This window comes from Myotis davidii, unplaced genomic scaffold (genome assembly GCF_000327345.1).
Source record: "Myotis davidii unplaced genomic scaffold, ASM32734v1 scaffold428, whole genome shotgun sequence".
In the NCBI taxonomy this organism is placed as follows: Eukaryota; Metazoa; Chordata; class Mammalia; order Chiroptera; family Vespertilionidae; genus Myotis; species Myotis davidii.
Window position 1 is genome coordinate 3,151,064 of NW_006299834.1, and position 17,787 is coordinate 3,168,850.

A 17,787-nucleotide genomic window follows, 5' to 3' on the forward strand; every position below is an offset into this window, starting at 1 on the left:
AGAAAATAGGATTCCACTGAGTCTCCTATCTACCTACGCCAGGACTTCTGTGAGGATTAAATGAGATGAGGCACAGGAAAATGCTTCACAGACAATTGGTTAAAGTGTAAAATGTTTGCACCTGGCTATAAAGCAAGTCGTGTCCCTGGACTGAAGAAACTCCAAGGTGGCTAGTTGTGAGGGAGAAGCTGGGTGTTGCTATGTAACATCATTACCTGGCACCCACAGCAACTGTTTCCAGGCTGGGCTGGGCTATGTCTGCATTTTGCGCCACTGGGTCTCGGCAGTGTCAGCTGTGATTTGGTGGGTTGTCACTCCTGGATGGTGGTGGGGCCTGTGCCCCACTTGGGGGAAGCCGAGTGTTGCTTTGTGGGTGCCAGGTCCACGGTGCTATTTCTTTGTAAATGGCCAATGTGCGTCAGGGAAGCTCCTGCGTGAAGCATCTGCCCCCTGGTGGTCAGTGCAAGCCCCCGCTTCGTCAGGAAGGTCATCCAGGAGGACGTCTGGCAATCTGGTCTAATTAGCATATTATGCTTTTATTATTATAGATGATTGGAGAAACAGCTCTTAGCATTGTTTTTAAAGTGACAACTGACTACAGAAGCATATCAGTGTATGCCACTAGTGACTTTTCAGGATAGATGTCTTCCAAAAATATTTTAGGTAAAAAAAAGTAAATTTATCCAGGAACCAAAGATTTGACCTTATAACCTTCTTTTAAACTATAACCCAGATTAGTCTGCTAACCAGCAAGTGTTGATTTTTAAAATTATTGAACTCTTTCTAATACAAACACAGCCAATCCCTATATTCCTTTTACACACATACATACATACTATTTTTCATATTATAAAATGGGTGTGAAAACTGAAATAAAATGGGAGTGAACAGCTGGTTGGCTTGCCCAGTCTCATTTCAATACAGTGTATCCCTTCTCTCATCCTAATCACACTACACCCACCACACTGTGTGTGACTACTTAGAAATAATGAGGCAGATATAGTTTTGAGGATGGTTATAAAAAATCTTCATGCTTTAGTCAGCTATTAGCTAAATAACCTGGGGCTTTTAGCTGAGTTATTAGATACAGGGATTAAGAGCCAATCCAGACTCTTCCTCATGTTAACTGTATTTAGGAAACTGCCTTTCTCAGCATGTACCATGAAATACAAGCCCTGGGTTTACACGCAAATTTATGTGTATTTGGTGACAAAAGTGACCTATCCAACCTTAGATAAGTTCGCTGGCAAAAAAATTTAGGAGAAGCTCTATTTCTCCACAGTGGATCATAACACATGTTAGCATATTAAAGGAACTAAAGTCTCATAGTGAAGAAACCTGCTTAATTTTGTTTAATCAAGTATACATTCCCAACATATTAGGCCAGACACCTACTAATATCCCATGGGAACCACTCTGGAAGTGCTAGCTTAGCAAAATGTACACAAATTCATTTATGAATTCAATGCTAGACAAATCATTCTGTGTGTTGGAAGGCAGGGAGGCCTAATTGATCTCTCCTTTTTAAAAATATTTTTTATTGATTTTAGAGAGGACGGGAGAGGGAGGGAGAGACCGAAACATCAATGATGAGAGAATCATCGATCGGCTGCCTCCTGTACACCCCACACTGGGGATTGAGCCCGCAACCCGGGCATGTACCCTGACCGGGAATCGAACCGTGACATAAGTCGACGCTCAACTACTGAGCCATGCCAGCCAGGCACATAATTGATCTCCCTTTTTTTAAAAAAAAAAATATCTTTTTTTTTAATTTCAGAGAGGAAGGGAGAAGGAGAGAGAGATAGAAACATCAATGATGAGAGAGAATCATTGATTGGCCACCTCCTGCATGCCCCCTTCTGGGGATTGAGCCCGCAACCCAGGCATGTGCCCTTGATGGGAATCTAACCTGGGACCCTTCAGTCTGCAGGCTGATGCTCTATCTACTGAGCCAAGCTGGCTTGGGCTAATTGATCTCTTTTAACAAGATGCTGTAAAGGTTATGCTGGCAAGTCCAAAGGAAGGGTATGGGCTCGTTTGGATGGGTTCATTTAACCTCATTTGAATGCTTATTAACATAATGCTGCTGCAAATATGTCAAGTCATCAAAGCAACCAATGTGAAGGGAGGGTGCTCTGGGACAAATGAAGTCCCACCACACTACAAACAACCCAGAGGGCATGTTCTGATGATGGGAAGGAATACTGCCATCTACACAGAAGAGAGTAACAGAGAGAAAATCAGAAGTACCCAGGAGGCATTTAAGCCTCATGAAATAGACACATTCCTTCTGCAGAGATAGATGGTTAATTATTTATGAAGCAGAAAAACAGTTAATATCAAGTCTCAAATCTTCAGCAACTAAAACAAAAACAGGTTAAGTTTTTGCATGTGGTTAAAACACTTAAATAGCTATCTCCCACTTAGTTCTAGATTCTGTCAGGCAAATCTATACAGCAAGTTATCTCTGCTAAACAGAATTCACCAGGTAATAATGCCCACTGTCACCATTTTATAAACTACACGTATTAACATCATCCTTGAAGGCAGGCGTGAAGCTGAGTGGTCAACATCCCCCATTCAGCAGTAGGCTTTGAGCCTTAGGTGGGGAGACACACCCTTGCAGGCTAGACCTCTCTGCAGCGACAGGAAATAAATTAGTTTTTGTATCTGCCCACATCTCTGAGGTTCTCTCTCTTAACACAATTAAGTTCTATCTAGAAAATCACAAGAAAGCATGATTACCTGTGGAGTGAGATTATGAAGAACCAGCCAGTAACTAGGACGAACTGAACCACCATCACTCCAGGTAGAGGCTATAAGCAATCAGAAAATAAGATTAGAAAAAAAAATCAAGAAATGTAAAAAGGCACGAGTGATAAACATTTTCATATAGCCCACATGCTGCTTCTCTCCCCATATGAATCAGTGTCTCTTTTCCACCTCACTCTGATCTTTCTCTTGCACTGAATAGCCAGCTCTCTTCTCCGGGACCTGGAACCCTATGCATTCTTATGCCTTCTCTACCAGACGTTTTCCTCCTAGTGCTCTCACTCTGCCATTCGTCATTTTCACTCCATCAGCACCTTGGGAGTTCTTGGGTCCCTTTGCTTTACACTGACTGCAACTTTCCACTCAAGAGACACTTTCGTCTCTACCAGCCAACCTGCATTTCCTCTCTTGTGAAGACTTCACATCTTCACCATTTGTGTTAACATTAGACCTTTGTGTTTGAACAAGGATGCTCCTTTATGCAGAGCCTTCTCACCCGAGGCAAGCCGTGAGTCCTGTGTCCCCCACCCCCTGACTGATCGTGGTGCTGTGCTGCTCCAGGGAGATGATGGTTTGGGGTTGGTCAGACCAGGCGGTGGGCGGGGCAGCGGTGTAGTGTTCCTTGAGGAAATATGGTTTTTCCACATCTTGTTGGAGAGATGAGTGGGGTTGTGTCCTATGGGATCTGGGGACCATGTTGATTTGTAATCAGGGAACTTTGCTGTAAGAAAATTGAGGAAGGAGTAAGGTTACTTTTGTCACCCAGTACACATAACTTTTGTGCACACCCACACACACATACGCACATATTTAAATTCTAAAAACAGTAAGTGCACATTTATTTTTATTTTATTTTTTAAAATATATTTTATTGATTTTCTACAGAGAGGAAGGGAGAGAAAGAGTTAGAAACATCGATGAGAGAGAAACATCAATCAGCTGCCTCCTGCACACCCGCTACTGGTAATCTCACTCCACAGGTAACCAAGGTACATGCCCTTGACCGGAATCGAACTTGGGACCCTTCAGTCCGCAGGCCGACGTTCTATCCACTGAGCCAGACCAGTTAGGGCGTAAGTGCACATTTAAAAAGCAGCAATACAAAATAATAGTTTTTGAGCTTATGAATATAAAATTTTCAATGACTATCACTCTGAATTGACAAATTAACAAATGGAGTAAAGCTTTAATAAGTTATCTAATTCCCTACAGCTTTCTTAACTAAACACAGCCCAAAAGGGAAGATAAATTCAAGGACAGTATTCCTGAACCCATCAGACTTCTAGATGTAGAATATGAAACCTAGCAGAACTAAAGCATTCTACAAATACTTATTGACTTAATAGAAATTACATTAGAAAATTACATTTTTCTTTTTTTTTAATATATATTTTATTGATTTTTTACAGAGAGGAAGGGAGAGAGATAGTTAGAAACATCGATGAGAGAGAAACATCGATCAGCTGCCTCCAGCACATCTCCTACTGGGGATGTGCCCACAACCCAGGTACATGCCCTTGACCAGAATCGAACCTGGGACCCTTCAGTCCGCAGGCCGATGCTCTATCCACTGAGCCAAACCGGTTTTGGCAATTACATTTTTCTTGATATCCAGAATATTAGATATCAACATTCAAACAGGTTTTAAAAAATACTATCAACAAATATTCTCTAAGGGCTTACTATGCTTTACGACGCTAAATCAGTGTGTGGGTAATATAAACGGTTATTCTCAAGAACTTAAAGGTCAGATGGGAAGACAAAACAGGTGAACAACAAAATTGGTAACCCCAGGCAACATCATATATGCTCAATACACAGAGAAGAAAGACAAGACTGGACTGTCACCAAAGGCTTTGCAAAGACAGGTCTTGAAGGATTTACATAAATAGATGGGCTCAGAGAGACTGAAAAATATAAACCAAGGTTCAATTTACACCCATCCTGTACCAAATATGCTTTCCCTCAATTCTGTCTGAACAACATTCCACAGGGGCAGAAAGGTAAAGGAGGCCGTGAAGGCAGGCTGGGGACTGATTGAGCTATCAGGAGGAGATTTTGCAGTAGATTCAGTATGTAGTATTTAAAGTAGGATCTAAAACCTGGGTGACAGCACACAGAATGATGGAACAGAGACATGGATAAGAGAGGTACGACGGTAGACTAAACCACTTGGGACATCATCACTGCCTGGATCCGGGGAACAAGGGAGAAATGAAAGAGCAAAACAATACTGACATATTATGACTTAGTGATACATGGGAGCATCACTAAGAAAAATACAGAGTTTAGTTAAAAAGGAAAGATAATTTTGGAGGTGGGATTGAGCCTTGGGTGGGGAGACATATCTGGGCTAATTATTGGGCCATCTCTCAGGTGAATGTCCAATTATAGACAAAAGACAAATCAGATAAACCTGAGATATGGGCAGTTATAGGAATAAAAGAGTTAAGTGAAAATGAGTTTTTACATATAAGGGAGAAGTCCTACAAAAGTATAATGTAGGGTAGTGGTTAAAACATGAAATACTGAGTTGGCTCCTTTATACACTCACTCAGACCTGAGGCAAATTACATTAGCTCTTTGAACCTCAGTTTCTTCATCTACAAAATGGGGATAGCACCAGAACCTCCTCACTTTTAGTGAAAGTAAGATAAAAATTCATGCTGAGCCCTGGCTGGTGTGGCTCAGTTGGTTGGTTGGGTGTGGTCCTGTGTACTGAAAGGTTGCAGGTTTGATCCCCAGTAGGGGGCATGCAGGAGGCAGCTGATCAATGTTTTGTATTACATCAATGTTTCTTTTCCTCCCCATTTCCCTTCCTCATATTCATATATATATACATACACACACACACACACACACACACACATATATATAAAAGCCCTAGCTCAGTGGTTCTCAACCTTCCTAGTGCTGCGACCCTTTAATACAGTTTCTCATATTGTGGTGACTGCCAACCATAAAATTATTTTCGTTGCTACTTCATAACTGTAATTTTGCTACTGTTATGAATCATAATGCAAATGTCTGATATGCTGAATGTATTTAGGTGACCCCTGTGAAAGGGTCGTTCGACTCCAAAGGGGTCACTACCCACAGGTTGAGAACCACTGCTAGCTGGTTTGGCTCAATGGATAGAGCGTCGGCCTGCAGACTAAAGGGTCCCAGGTTTGATTCCAGTCCAGGGCACATGCCCAAGTTGCAGGCTCGATCTCCAGTAGGGGGCATGCAGGAGGCAGCCAATCTATGATTCTCTCTCATCATTGATGTTTCTCTCTCTCATCATTGATGTTTCTCTCTCTCCCCTCTCGCTTCCTCTCTGAAATTATTTAAAAAAATATTTTTAAAAAATCAATAAAAAAAGATCTTAAAAAGAAAAAAATAGAATTTATGCTAACAACAGTGTGTGTGGTGATAGCTGAGGGGTAGGTGGAGGTGGGCAAGGGGGTAAAATGGGGACAAAAGAGACTTTACTTGGGGCAATAAGCACATGATGCAGCATGCAGATGTTTTCTTGAATTGTACACTTAAAACCTATATGGTTTTGCGAACGTATGTCACCCTAATAAATTCAATTAAAAAAAAAGAAGCTTGAGATAAAATACTGTGATGAGGCAGCACATGCAGTGAGAGAAGGCACACTGGGGAGTTGGACAGCTGACATCTGAGGGAAACCTTCCAGCTCAGCTCCACTGCCATCGACTGCAACTTCATGAGACACCCCAGCTGACAGTAATCGCAGCAGAAAAACTGGCCAACTAGGCCCTGCCCAGACTTCAAACCCACTGAGTCATTAGAAAGAAATAAGTCACTGCTTTTCTTTCTTTCTTTCTTTTTTTTTTTTAAGGAATTCATGCTGAAGGCTTAGCATGCTGCCTGGTTTACAGGAGCACTCAATAAAATGATAGATCATTGTTGCACTGTTGATATGACAGAGGCAAAAAGAAAAAAATAGAAAATAATTTGTAAGGTCATTAACCTGCAGAGTCTTAGTAGGTAGCTAAGGATTTGTTTTATTTACTTTTGCCTAGACAAAGAACAGAAGCCTTAATGAGTTGAATGGCTTAAGGTCTAACTTTTCCAAGACCAAAGTGCCAATTACTCATGATTTCTCTCCTAATCTATAAGGCATTGTGTTGAGTGCCTTCAAAGGCTCTATTATATCCATTATATAGCCATTAACTTTTCCATTCCCTAGTATTCCCCAAAAAACAAAAAAGGAACTCAGCAAAGGTTGTTGGTAGAATTAATCAAGGTCCTCTTGTTTTCCCTTAGCCATCTGTCCTTAGCCTTTAAAAATTTATTTCTTTATTTTAGAGAGAGAAAGGAAAGGAGTGGGGGGAGGGGAGAGAGAGAAAGAGAGAGCGCGAGTGAGAGAGAGAGAGAGATATTTGTTGTCCTACTTATTTATGCATTCATTGGTTGATACTTGTATGTGCCCTGACTGGGGATCAAACCTGCAACCTTGGCGTATAGGGACAATGCTCTAACCACTGAGCTACCCAGCCAGGGCTGCCCATAGACTTTGTCTGAAAGTGAAAGGATTTTTAGAGAAAAGCAAGCTACAATTGGCTGCTTCCGGAATAAAACCTGGCCTTACCTCGCTCTTCCCATGGCCCTTGATTCTCTTGGGAGATTGGTTAAAAGAAAAGCACTTGTGCCATCAGGATATAACTTTGACCTCTTTCACACTGACAGCTCTCTGTGATTATGTCACCGTTTGCTCTGTCCTAAAGCTGTACGTCTCATCCTGCCCCTCTGGCACTGGAAGGTCCTCCAGAACATGGTCAATACAAGAGTTGTGCCTCCATCTATGCTGACATATTGCTGCTATTCAACTACTATAAAAGTATTCGCTAAGAAATACATGCCAATTTCCTGTGTAAAAGGAAACAAACAGGTCGCACTCATACCTGAAGTGCTATGAACGTTGGTAAAGGAGTTGTCAGAGGCACTGTAGGGCCAGGCACCAGGTGAAGGCAGCGAGGTGTTGAGGGAAGAATTAGACCCTTTAAGCGACAGATGAAAAATAAGATAAAAATATTGCAGATAAATGTCAGTATAACAAATGAAACTTGGAAAAGCTTTATGTTCGTATGTTTTCTGGTTATTAGATAGTAGCAAGTATAAATGAAGCCACAGATTGACACATCTGAAAATATTGGGTGTTGAATCATCAACACAAGGGATGCTTGACCTATTTACCTGTGGTGTTATCCCGCAGAAGTTGGTGGTCAGTATCTACAATGGGAGATGTGGCTGTACCTCCCAGCACACTTCCTGGGGTGACATAGGGATCAGATTCAGGGTCAATGTTTTGGATACCTTTCCATGGCACTCCTGGTTGGAATTCTGAGAGAAGAAGGACAAGTATTAGAGGTTTCTGTTTTTAAATATATTTTTAATAATTTCAGAGAGAAAGAGAAAGATAGAAACATTAATAAGAGAGTATCATTGATCAGTTACCTCCTGCATGCCCCCCACTGGGGATTAAGCCCACAATCCAGGCATGTGCCCTGACCAGGAATCGAACAGTGATCTCCTGGTTCATGGGGCAATGCTCAACCACTGAGCCACGCCGCCAGGCAAGAGGTAGAAGGTTGTTCAAAAAATGGTACAATAAAGTTATTTTTTGATATAAGAAATAGATCTGTATTTTATTTCAGATTTTCATCATAGAATTTTTAAAAATGTCATCCTGAAAATACCCTCTGGCAGCAACCTTGGTGTTATCACAACATGTCAGCCTCTGTCTCTCTATGGTTGTGAACTTAATGCCAGAGCTCATCAGAGCCTAGTCCTGATACCTGCTCTTCCTGCTCCCAGGGAAGTTCAGGCTTGGGGGCAGAGAGGCAGGATTAAGGCCTAGTGCTCATGAGGACTATTCAGGCATCTAGGACAAGAACGGAGAGAATATCTAGGTTGGGAATCAGTGGCTTCTCCCATTTATCTCACTGCAAATTGGCTCAGATGCACAAAAGAAAATACAATACAAATGACCACTACTACACGAAATGTGCAGGGACAACTGGCAGGAATAAACAGGCTTATCATGAAAAAGCCTGGAATATGTATAAATAGTGTTTACAATTTTTATTGGTTCATTTCAATCATACTTAAAGTTATGTGATGTGTTAGTAAACTTTTATTTTTCTAATCATGATGAAGGAAAGCAATATGCATTATAAATGAGCAACAGGCATTATACAAGCCTACTTTAATAAACTGAAACTCAGCATACTCATATCACAAATACAACTATATAGAGAGGTTTAGAAGGACATATACCAAATGTTCTTTTTATTTTTGCTTTACTACATTAAAATTCTTTTCTACAATGAATAGGTTATTTGCAAGAGAGAGAGAGAGAGAGAGAGAGAAAGAGAGAGAGAAAGAGAGAGAGAAGCAACAAATATTCTCATTCACTCACTGCTGTGAACCTGACAATAAATACGTGCTTAAAAAAATAAATCAATTCAATGGCTATTTCAGAAGAATCCAGGTTACAAAGCATCCTATGACAAGTGCATGCCAAGCCCCGGCTCCAAGTCACCTTCTTTGATCTCCGGATTCCCCTCCCCTGACTTCCTTCAGTGCATCCAGGTCCACACAGTATTTACCACTCAGTAGCTTACCTTGCAGGCGATCAGTGTCAACACCTTATTTTCCTGACTGAACGCTACAGAGCAGAGACCGTATCTAATGAAAATTTTCTATCTTCCCACAGCATATCACATACTTTGCTTTTATCAGGCAATAATTACTAAATGAAGCAAATGAAAGTAGATGCCTTAGTAAAGTGGGTGGCAAAAACAATTTGTTCAGAATTCCTGGACAATACCTGGAGGCCAACTGGCATTGCTGGATTTACTTCCGATTTTATTTGTTGGTGGAGATTTGGCAGGTAACCAGCTATCACCAGCAGGACCCGTATGGCCACCCAGTGTGTCACCTGGGATGATATCAAACTGGTTGTATGGTGACCCTCCTCGGGTCTTACCAGGGGCCACTATAGCGCCTGACAAAAGAGAGAGGAAATTAATTCACATTTTGAAAGGACTCCTGTGAATAGAACTTATCAATCTTTTATTTAGAGAAACTCAAACAAATACAGAATTCTGTAGTAGAAAGAGTACTGGGATGAGGGGTCACACTTGAGATCCAGCATACAGATAATAAGAGGGATGATCGTGAACAATTCATTTCACTTTTCTGAGCCTTTCAGTTTCTCACTCATGCACAAAGCACTATTTTCATTCTTGAGTGTTCCTTTCAGTTTTAAAATTCCATGTTTTTACGAAGTTAACTAAACTTTCATAAACTACAAATCACACCACTATCCCCACAGTTTCCATACTAATGACTCAAGAGAAATAATAAGAACATTAAACAACTTGCAGCACATAAGAAGGCTTTTTAACTGCATTTGTATCGACATTACCGACCCACCCAAGTTCTTCAGTGCTGATCAGGCCTAGTTTTGCTGGCAGAAGCAGTATAAACGTAGGGAAGTCCACTGGAGAGAAAAGCATCTGCAATTGCTTTAAATTCCAAAGCCATGAGATGGAATTCCTGCCTAGGGTCTTTGCCAGCACAAGACCAGCAGTGAACTCTGCAGCTCTGAGATCCATGGCCCCACACACGAAGAACAGCAAATCCTTTGTAAGTACTTTCCTGAGAGCATTTCAGCGGTTTTGTCAGTGCCCGCTTCATACATTTTATATGCCACGAGGCATAAAAAAATCAAATGCTTAAAATTCCCTTCAACTAACAAACAAATGAGCTTTACTTTAAATAACATTTTTAGCCTCCATGAGATACCATTCTACCTATTTCTCAAACAAATTTTACATGTTGTATTGTGTCACTTGATCTATTCTTAGGGTCCTATTTATGAACTGATAAAATTAGTTCCAAGGCTATGTATTAAAATATCTATATATAAATATCGGTTAAAAGAATCTCTTTGGTTTGGCCTAGCAGGAGTATCAACAAAACTATCTCCATGCTCAGCTAAGAAGTCACTGACTTTCTGGAGCCTCTGAAAGAAATCTGATCCGAGGGCACAGTCCAGGGTAGCCATAGAGCACGAAAAGCTCGAGTCCCTTGGAGATTGCTAAGGAAATGGGGAAAATATTACCTGTTAGCTCTAAAAAGGCAAGCGGCTGTTCTACCTTCGCGATAGCCTCTCACCGGCCATTCTGTACTTATTGTCCTGCACCTATCAAGTCTTTGGGGAAGGAAGCAGTGTAAGTGCCTGAAGCTATAGATGATGGGCTTGGATTATTGAGTTCAGAAACAGATCTTAGTTTCTACAAACTGTTCTTCATTTTGTGGCACAAAATCAAATGACACGATTTGGGCTAGCAGGCAGAGAGCTCCAAGTGGCCACTTGAGCAGCCGCTGGGCATGTTTTTAAGAGTGGCTTATAAAGGCCATGGCAGGCTGCAGAATGACGGGGCGAGGCCTGCCAGGGAGCTGCAGCAGCAGTCCCACTCCTATTTATACTTGGTTCTCATAGACAGAGTGGAGTCCAAGCCAATTACTATCTATTGAAACTCACATTGAAACAAAGGGTGAAGGAAGACTCCAAGGCCTTCTATGTGACTTACAGGGAAACGGACACGCTCTTACAGAGGACTTTGGAGATGAAGGGCTGACCCACATTTACAACCAAAGCCTAGAATGCCCTCAATTGCTGTAATCCATAAAGAGCAAGAAAGCTTTGTGGAAAGTTCAAATCTCATGTATTGATCTGGTAGTCATCTTTTGGAGGTTGAAAGGTTCAAAAATCAATATATTTGTTGTGATCTCATGCACCTAAAAATAACCTGTTTTTGTTCTCTCAGCCAATTCATTAGGGTTTTATCCTAAATGGGTACTTAAATTTGCTTCTACTATCCTCAATCCCATCCCACCACAGGTGGGAAGTTTTGTTCTCTTTAATTAGAACTAGCATTCTTATAATTTGAAATGCACACACAATCTTCCTTCATAGGCAACCATAAGATTTTTTTGGGAGAAATTAAGAGGCTTGCTAAAAAAAAAAGCTAAAAATCCATGCTTTAAAATAATTTTACGGGACACTTCAAGGCCTGCTGAGGGTCAGAAGAGCTCCGACTCATAATGCTTTGCTTGCTCTTACCATTTTTGTGCATATTGGCTTCCTGTGTGGCTACAGAGGGGAGTCCCTCCATCATGGAGGTCCACTGTTTAAAGCGAGACTCTGTTCCAGCCTCTTTCCCGCCAACCATGCCATAGTCCATGCCGCCAGAGCTGAAGCCTAAAACAGACAACCACATTTTATGTCTTTCTATAAATTTCTAGTATCAGTAACAAGAGTTCTGAGGCAGAACCCATGAATGGATTCATTTGTAACTTAAAGACTAATTCTCAAGGAGTTTCATTCAGAAACAGACATTTTAATTCAAAATACTGATCTTGGTCTTGCTTGCTAAAAACCGAACGACTCCTCTGTTAAGGTATGAAAATGTGTATGACTGCCATATAATTAAGACCATCTCACTCACCTATTAATTTAGCTGACATTTGTGCCAAACAGAATGTTGGGGCCAATGATTCTCCAACTGAGGTGGAGGTGTCCACACATTCAACTAATACAGAATAAGAGCAGCTATGAGGTTGTGGTAAGGGTACTGGGGGAGGAAAGGCTTTGCAGAAGAAGGGAAATTTGACCTCGGGCCTAGGTAAGTATGTGAGGAAATCAAGGAAACCAAGTACAAAGCTCTAACTCATGACAATATTTAAGGAATGAGAGTACGGTGTAACTCCAATGCTTGGCTGGCTAACTATGGACGAAGTGAGGCAGAATGGTAGGAGATGGGGGAGAAATGAAGAGTCATGTCATGCAGGGTCTTTATATATCAGGTAAAGGAGTTTGGACCTTTTTCCTCTAAGACAGGAGATAAAGAAAATTTTAAGCAAGTGAGAGAGCAGTAGCTAGGTTTGTATTTTAGAAAGAGAACTGGCAAGGTGAGAATGGGTAGTTGAAGGCCAGGATAGAATCTGAGAGATCAATTTGAAAAAGTTTTTATGCAGTGATGCAGATCCCAAAGCTCGAATAGGTTATTGGTAAGAGGTTCAGAGCTGGCTTTGCCATGAGTCCCCACGTAAGCCTCGGGTGTCAGATTTTCCGTAAGAGTTTTGGTGGGTAATGCTTTCCCACTGCAGAGGGCTAGACAGGAGAAAGCCAAAGTGAGAGACTTGTTGATGGAGTTTCACAAGGTCCACCATCCATTTTGGATCAGAATGTACTTAATATTTTTTCAAACCCACTGTCATAAAAGTAAAATAAAGGACTAAAATAAAGCAATGAAACAGAGAAGGGGAAGAACAATGAATAACCAGAGAGATGATTAAGAGCTATAGTAAGTGTAGCAACCAGAGAGGTGATCAAGGTTCCCCATGCCGAAGCTCAGGTGGCTTACAAGAGCCAAAACCAATCTATTCTTACTCTAGAATGTGCAGCTCTGGCCATGCAAGACTCCATGCTGCATCCATTTTACTCTCCTACCATCTGCTGGTGTCTTATTGGTCCCTAAATACCATTTATCCATGTCCCACTGAGGGTCCAGGATATGTTTTTTCCCCTGTGCTTCTCATAGTTGTCAGATATAGTTTTACAAATGCATAATAAATCAAGTTCAAGTCCATTTCTAACACCCTCTTGACATGTTCAAAATGTTGCTATAAATATAAAGAACTCTGTTCTTTCACACTGTAACTGACTTCACTAGTCTAAGTAACTGAAGGGTGGAGAGTAGAAATCCTTGGTATGAGCTGAAATTATTTCAAATTAACAATTTTTTTAAAAATAGGGTTTAAGATATTTTCATCTTTTGTCCTATGTTGCTGAGTTGAAATAAGACTGGAGGGCAGGGAAGTTGAACGGAACAAGGGCTTTCTCTGACATAAGCTTTAATGGCCTAAGTGTGTTGCTCCTTGGGCAAATTACACCTCTACCTTTGACAGAGAAAACCAGCCCAAGGTGCTTGGATTCCAGGCCATCTGAAAGCTGGTTCCAGTCATTGAGAAAGAGCTTTTGAAAATAACTCAGGATTCTGGTGAAGATTAAAAACAAGAATGTAGGGATTAGTAAGAGGATAAGGAACCATTCCTTACACATTAATTTTCTTTAACGTTGCTCTAAAATTTCTCTAAAACTCCAAGGGAATTAAAGGTATTAAATTTCAGCTGTTTAGAGTTCTTTTGTGACACATGAAGTGTAGAAAATTAGTAAGAGTTATAAATCATAGGGGAGGGGAGAGTTTCAGGAGTCCATCTGAACCTTAAGCAAAGTGGGCATCATTCTCATTAGAAACTTGGGGATCAAATGCCACCAAAATATAGCAGCACCATAACCAAATAACAAGGTTTGGTAAGGAAAACAATTAAAGGGGTGACAGGAAGGACAGAAGATGAAACTGCCTTGAAGGGTTTACCCTACAAACCCAAAACCATTGAGAGGGGAAAAAAAATCAGTGCAAGGTTGTACATGACTCGTTCTTTCTCGATGTCATACAGTGTTGGCATGACATCAGGACACAGAATGCACTCAGCAACTCTGGAGGGAGGGATTCTGGGGCGCTGTGCTCTGTGGCTGCATTAACAGGAAGCAGAGGAGCACACCACTTGTGATCTCTGGGCTACTTATGAGCTATCATGCCGCTAAACCCAGGAAAACTGACTTTATTACACTTGCTGTTTCATTAAAACCAAGCTGCCCACCAAGTGGCCTCCCTGCAATTCTCCGGTTCACCAACACTTCAACTCAAATCAGACAGACCATTTAGTCAGCTGATGAATATTTACGGAGAGCCTCATTTGTGCCAGGTTCTACGTTAGCAACAGGTACAGAGATAAGACAGGCCCCTTTCCTTCCCAGGGACTTGTTTCACCAGGATGTCCCTGTTAGCTATCTTATCATTCTTACAAAACAACCCTTTGTGTATCTTATCTGTCTTTCTCTGGCTTCCATGCACCTAAATTCATCATCTGTTCTTCACTACCACTTGGCTCAGTGCTTAGCATCTAAAGGAAACTCTCTCAAATGAACTTGTCCCTCATTGTTCCCCCTTCACTCCCTTTGTCTGTAGTTTTCTATTTTCTGCTACTCCTTTTATTGTAGATTAAAAAACAAACTACTGCTTTTGTAATAATTATAATGAACACATTACAGGAGAAACAAACCACCCACAGTTGCCCATTTAACACAACAGTTCTAATCCATGTCCACATGTACATGATATTGGCACATTCATAGATACAAATACTTTCCACTAGGTATGCACACATAAATATTATAAATTTTGATACATTTTAAACAAAAAATAAGATTTTATTGGAAATGCATTTTCTATTAAGATGAGTGACTGTTTTACCGATTAGTTCAGCTACTAATGACTATGGCTTATTACTAAAATGAGATCAAATTCATGCTACTTTATGCCTATTTTTACAAATTTTTATAGATATGAAGCACTAATAAATGTTATATGAATAAGCAAATTGGAAAAGAAGGAGTCTTGGTATAACATCACTTACTTCTTTTTAAATTTTTTAAAAAATAACATCACTCATTTTTTTGAATTCTTTCTAAAATATCCCCCCCCGCCCGGTTTGATAACATATATTAAAACATAACTTTTAGATAGGACATTATCATCTGACAATTTAATTTTTCAATTTTGCTACAAGCAGAGAATTAAAAAAAAATCCATTTTACAGAAACAATCAATTAAGAATTAGTTAAGCAGTTAAAAGTCATTTAACTTTTTAATTTTGAGAAAATATACCAAAAGGGACTTTATCAAGACTTAAGATAATCTGAATTATTCCTGCTACTTTAACCCATGGGTATCTTTTTTAGATTGATACACTCAGCATTAGAAAGATTAAAATACTATTCAATTTGTTACATTTTTGCCATATAATCTTTTTTGAAAAAGAATTTAATCTGTATAAGCTTGAAATATATTTTCATCAAAATTTATAGCTACAGATTTATTCAAAACAGGCAGCCAAATCAGACTTACTTGGAATCCCAAAATATATTTTTCAATTTAAATAAATAAGGTAATATACATTAAGAAAAATTATACAAAATGTATCTTGTAAGGAAGATTAAAACTGGTCAGATTACAATTAATATGATAAAGTCCTAATAAAATTAACTTAGCTATTGTTTAATAAGTTATTAAACATAAATAGGTTAGTAAGTCAGTATGTTCTTTCTCCTTGCTTCAATAGGATTTCAATACATAGCTAAATGTATAAGTTATTTATGAAACAGGAATATTATGCAACAGGAATATAATATAAAAATTTTTTTTTCCATAAATGCATATGTGTGTGTATACTGAACTCTGATCCTTTAGCCATTAGGAATAGTTAAGACGAAAACAATAATCACAAATAATACCATTAATCTAACAAGGTATCATGATAAAATTTTTCTATAATAAATAAGAAAGGTATATGTGCTAAAAACAGATTCACAGTCAAGGTATAATTTTACTTTTTAATAGGAGGCAGAAAATATTAAAGCTGTTCTAAAGACTGATTGTCACTGAGATAAATACATCATGACTTTAGGTCTTACTAATATATGCCCAGATTAAGAAAATCACGTATTAAGTTTATCCACAGGCTTTACCTGATGCATTGTGAAAACATGTTTTGTTTTGTTTTTTAATTATTTTTACTGATTTTTAAAGAGAGAGGGAGAGGGAGAGAGAAGAGAGAGAGAGAAACATTGACGTGAGAGAGAAATATTGCTTGGCTGCACCCCCAACCTAGAGTCGAGCCTGCAACCTGGGCATGTGCCCTGACCCGGAATCAAATCAGAAACCTGTTGATGCACAAGACAATGCCCAACCCATTAAACCACAAAGGCCAGGGCCGAAAACGTGTCTTAGGAGTACTGTCAGTAGCCGAAACCGGTTTGGCTCAGTGGATAGAGCATCGGCTTGCAGACTGAGAGGTCCCAGGTTCGATCCCGGTCAAGGGCATGTACCTTGGTTGCGGGCACATCCCCAGTAGGAGGTGTGCAGGAGGCAGCTGGTCGATGTTTCTAACTCTCTATCCCTCTCCCTTCCTCTCTGTAAAAAATCAATAAAATATATTAAAAAAAAAAAAGAGTACTGTCAGTAACCTGTATGTTCAAGCTGTTTGAAGGTGCCTTTCTTTCCACCTGAGACATGCTCTAGGGATGAGTACTGAGAAGAGCTGAAAAGAACCATGTGCACTTAAATACGTGGAAAAGCTGCTTGCAACTGTGCAAAAGCTCTCTTTGCTTTGAACTGCCTGGACTCCACTTTGAGAACTACATATTCTTTGACAAAAAGAAATGGAAGAAGCAAAGTTGTCCTGCTTTATTACAACATATGGCAGGGGTGGGGAATGTCCAGCCTGCGGAATCATTTGCTCTGGCTCTGCCAAGGCATTAGGGGTGAGTTAATTAAACGTTTGACCAAATGCAGCAGGCTAATTTTTAAGTTGATAATTTTGTATGACCTGGGAATGATGTTATAAATATCCAAATGGTCCTTGGCAGAAAAAAGGTTCCCTACCCCTGGCATATGGTGTCTAAATTCAGAACAACTCAACACATACCAAAACACCCAGGTTCTTATGTCAAGCTTCATCCTTAACAGAAAACACGATGAACAAGCAGACTGGAAACCCAGGAGATAATGACACCTTCATTAGTTATTATGGGAGGCTTCCTCCTTGCTTGGTACCCTGGTGTTCGATACACAGATGAGCATGCCCTAGCAAGATATGGGATAGTGGGGAGTCAGCCCTTCTGTGTCAAGTGGTAGAAGGGATATATTGAATTTAAGTCAGTTCTCAGGTCATTTTTAAGAAAGAGTATAACTGAGCTTGGCCAGTGTTGCTAGTAGTTCAGCGTCAACCCATGACCAGGAAGTCACAGACCAATTTCCGGTCAGGGCACACACCTAGGCTGGGTCCCCAGTAGCGGGTGTGCAG

At 40.2% G+C, this 17,787-nt stretch overlaps 1 protein-coding gene across 4 annotated transcripts in view; it reads right to left on the reverse strand.

The window, feature by feature from the left end:
- The window catches only part of TNRC6B (trinucleotide repeat containing 6B), a 177,582-nt gene that overhangs the window by 15,002 nt on the left and 144,793 nt on the right, over positions 1-17,787 (reverse strand). For 3 of the 4 annotated variants that reach the window (XM_015571922.1, XM_015571924.1, XM_006775981.2), the window contains 6 exons: positions 11,921-12,058; positions 9,617-9,793; positions 7,981-8,127; positions 7,689-7,784; positions 3,272-3,496; positions 2,749-2,819 (listed from right to left, as the gene is read on the reverse strand). In XM_015571922.1, coding sequence (XP_015427408.1) covers positions 2,749-2,819; positions 3,272-3,496; positions 7,689-7,784; positions 7,981-8,127; positions 9,617-9,793; positions 11,921-12,058 — 854 coding nt within the window. Of the gene's footprint in view, positions 1-2,748; positions 2,820-3,226; positions 3,497-7,688; positions 7,785-7,980; positions 8,128-9,616; positions 9,794-11,920; positions 12,059-17,787 lie in introns of all 4 variants that reach the window. The other variant, XM_015571923.1, reaches the window with a different exon arrangement.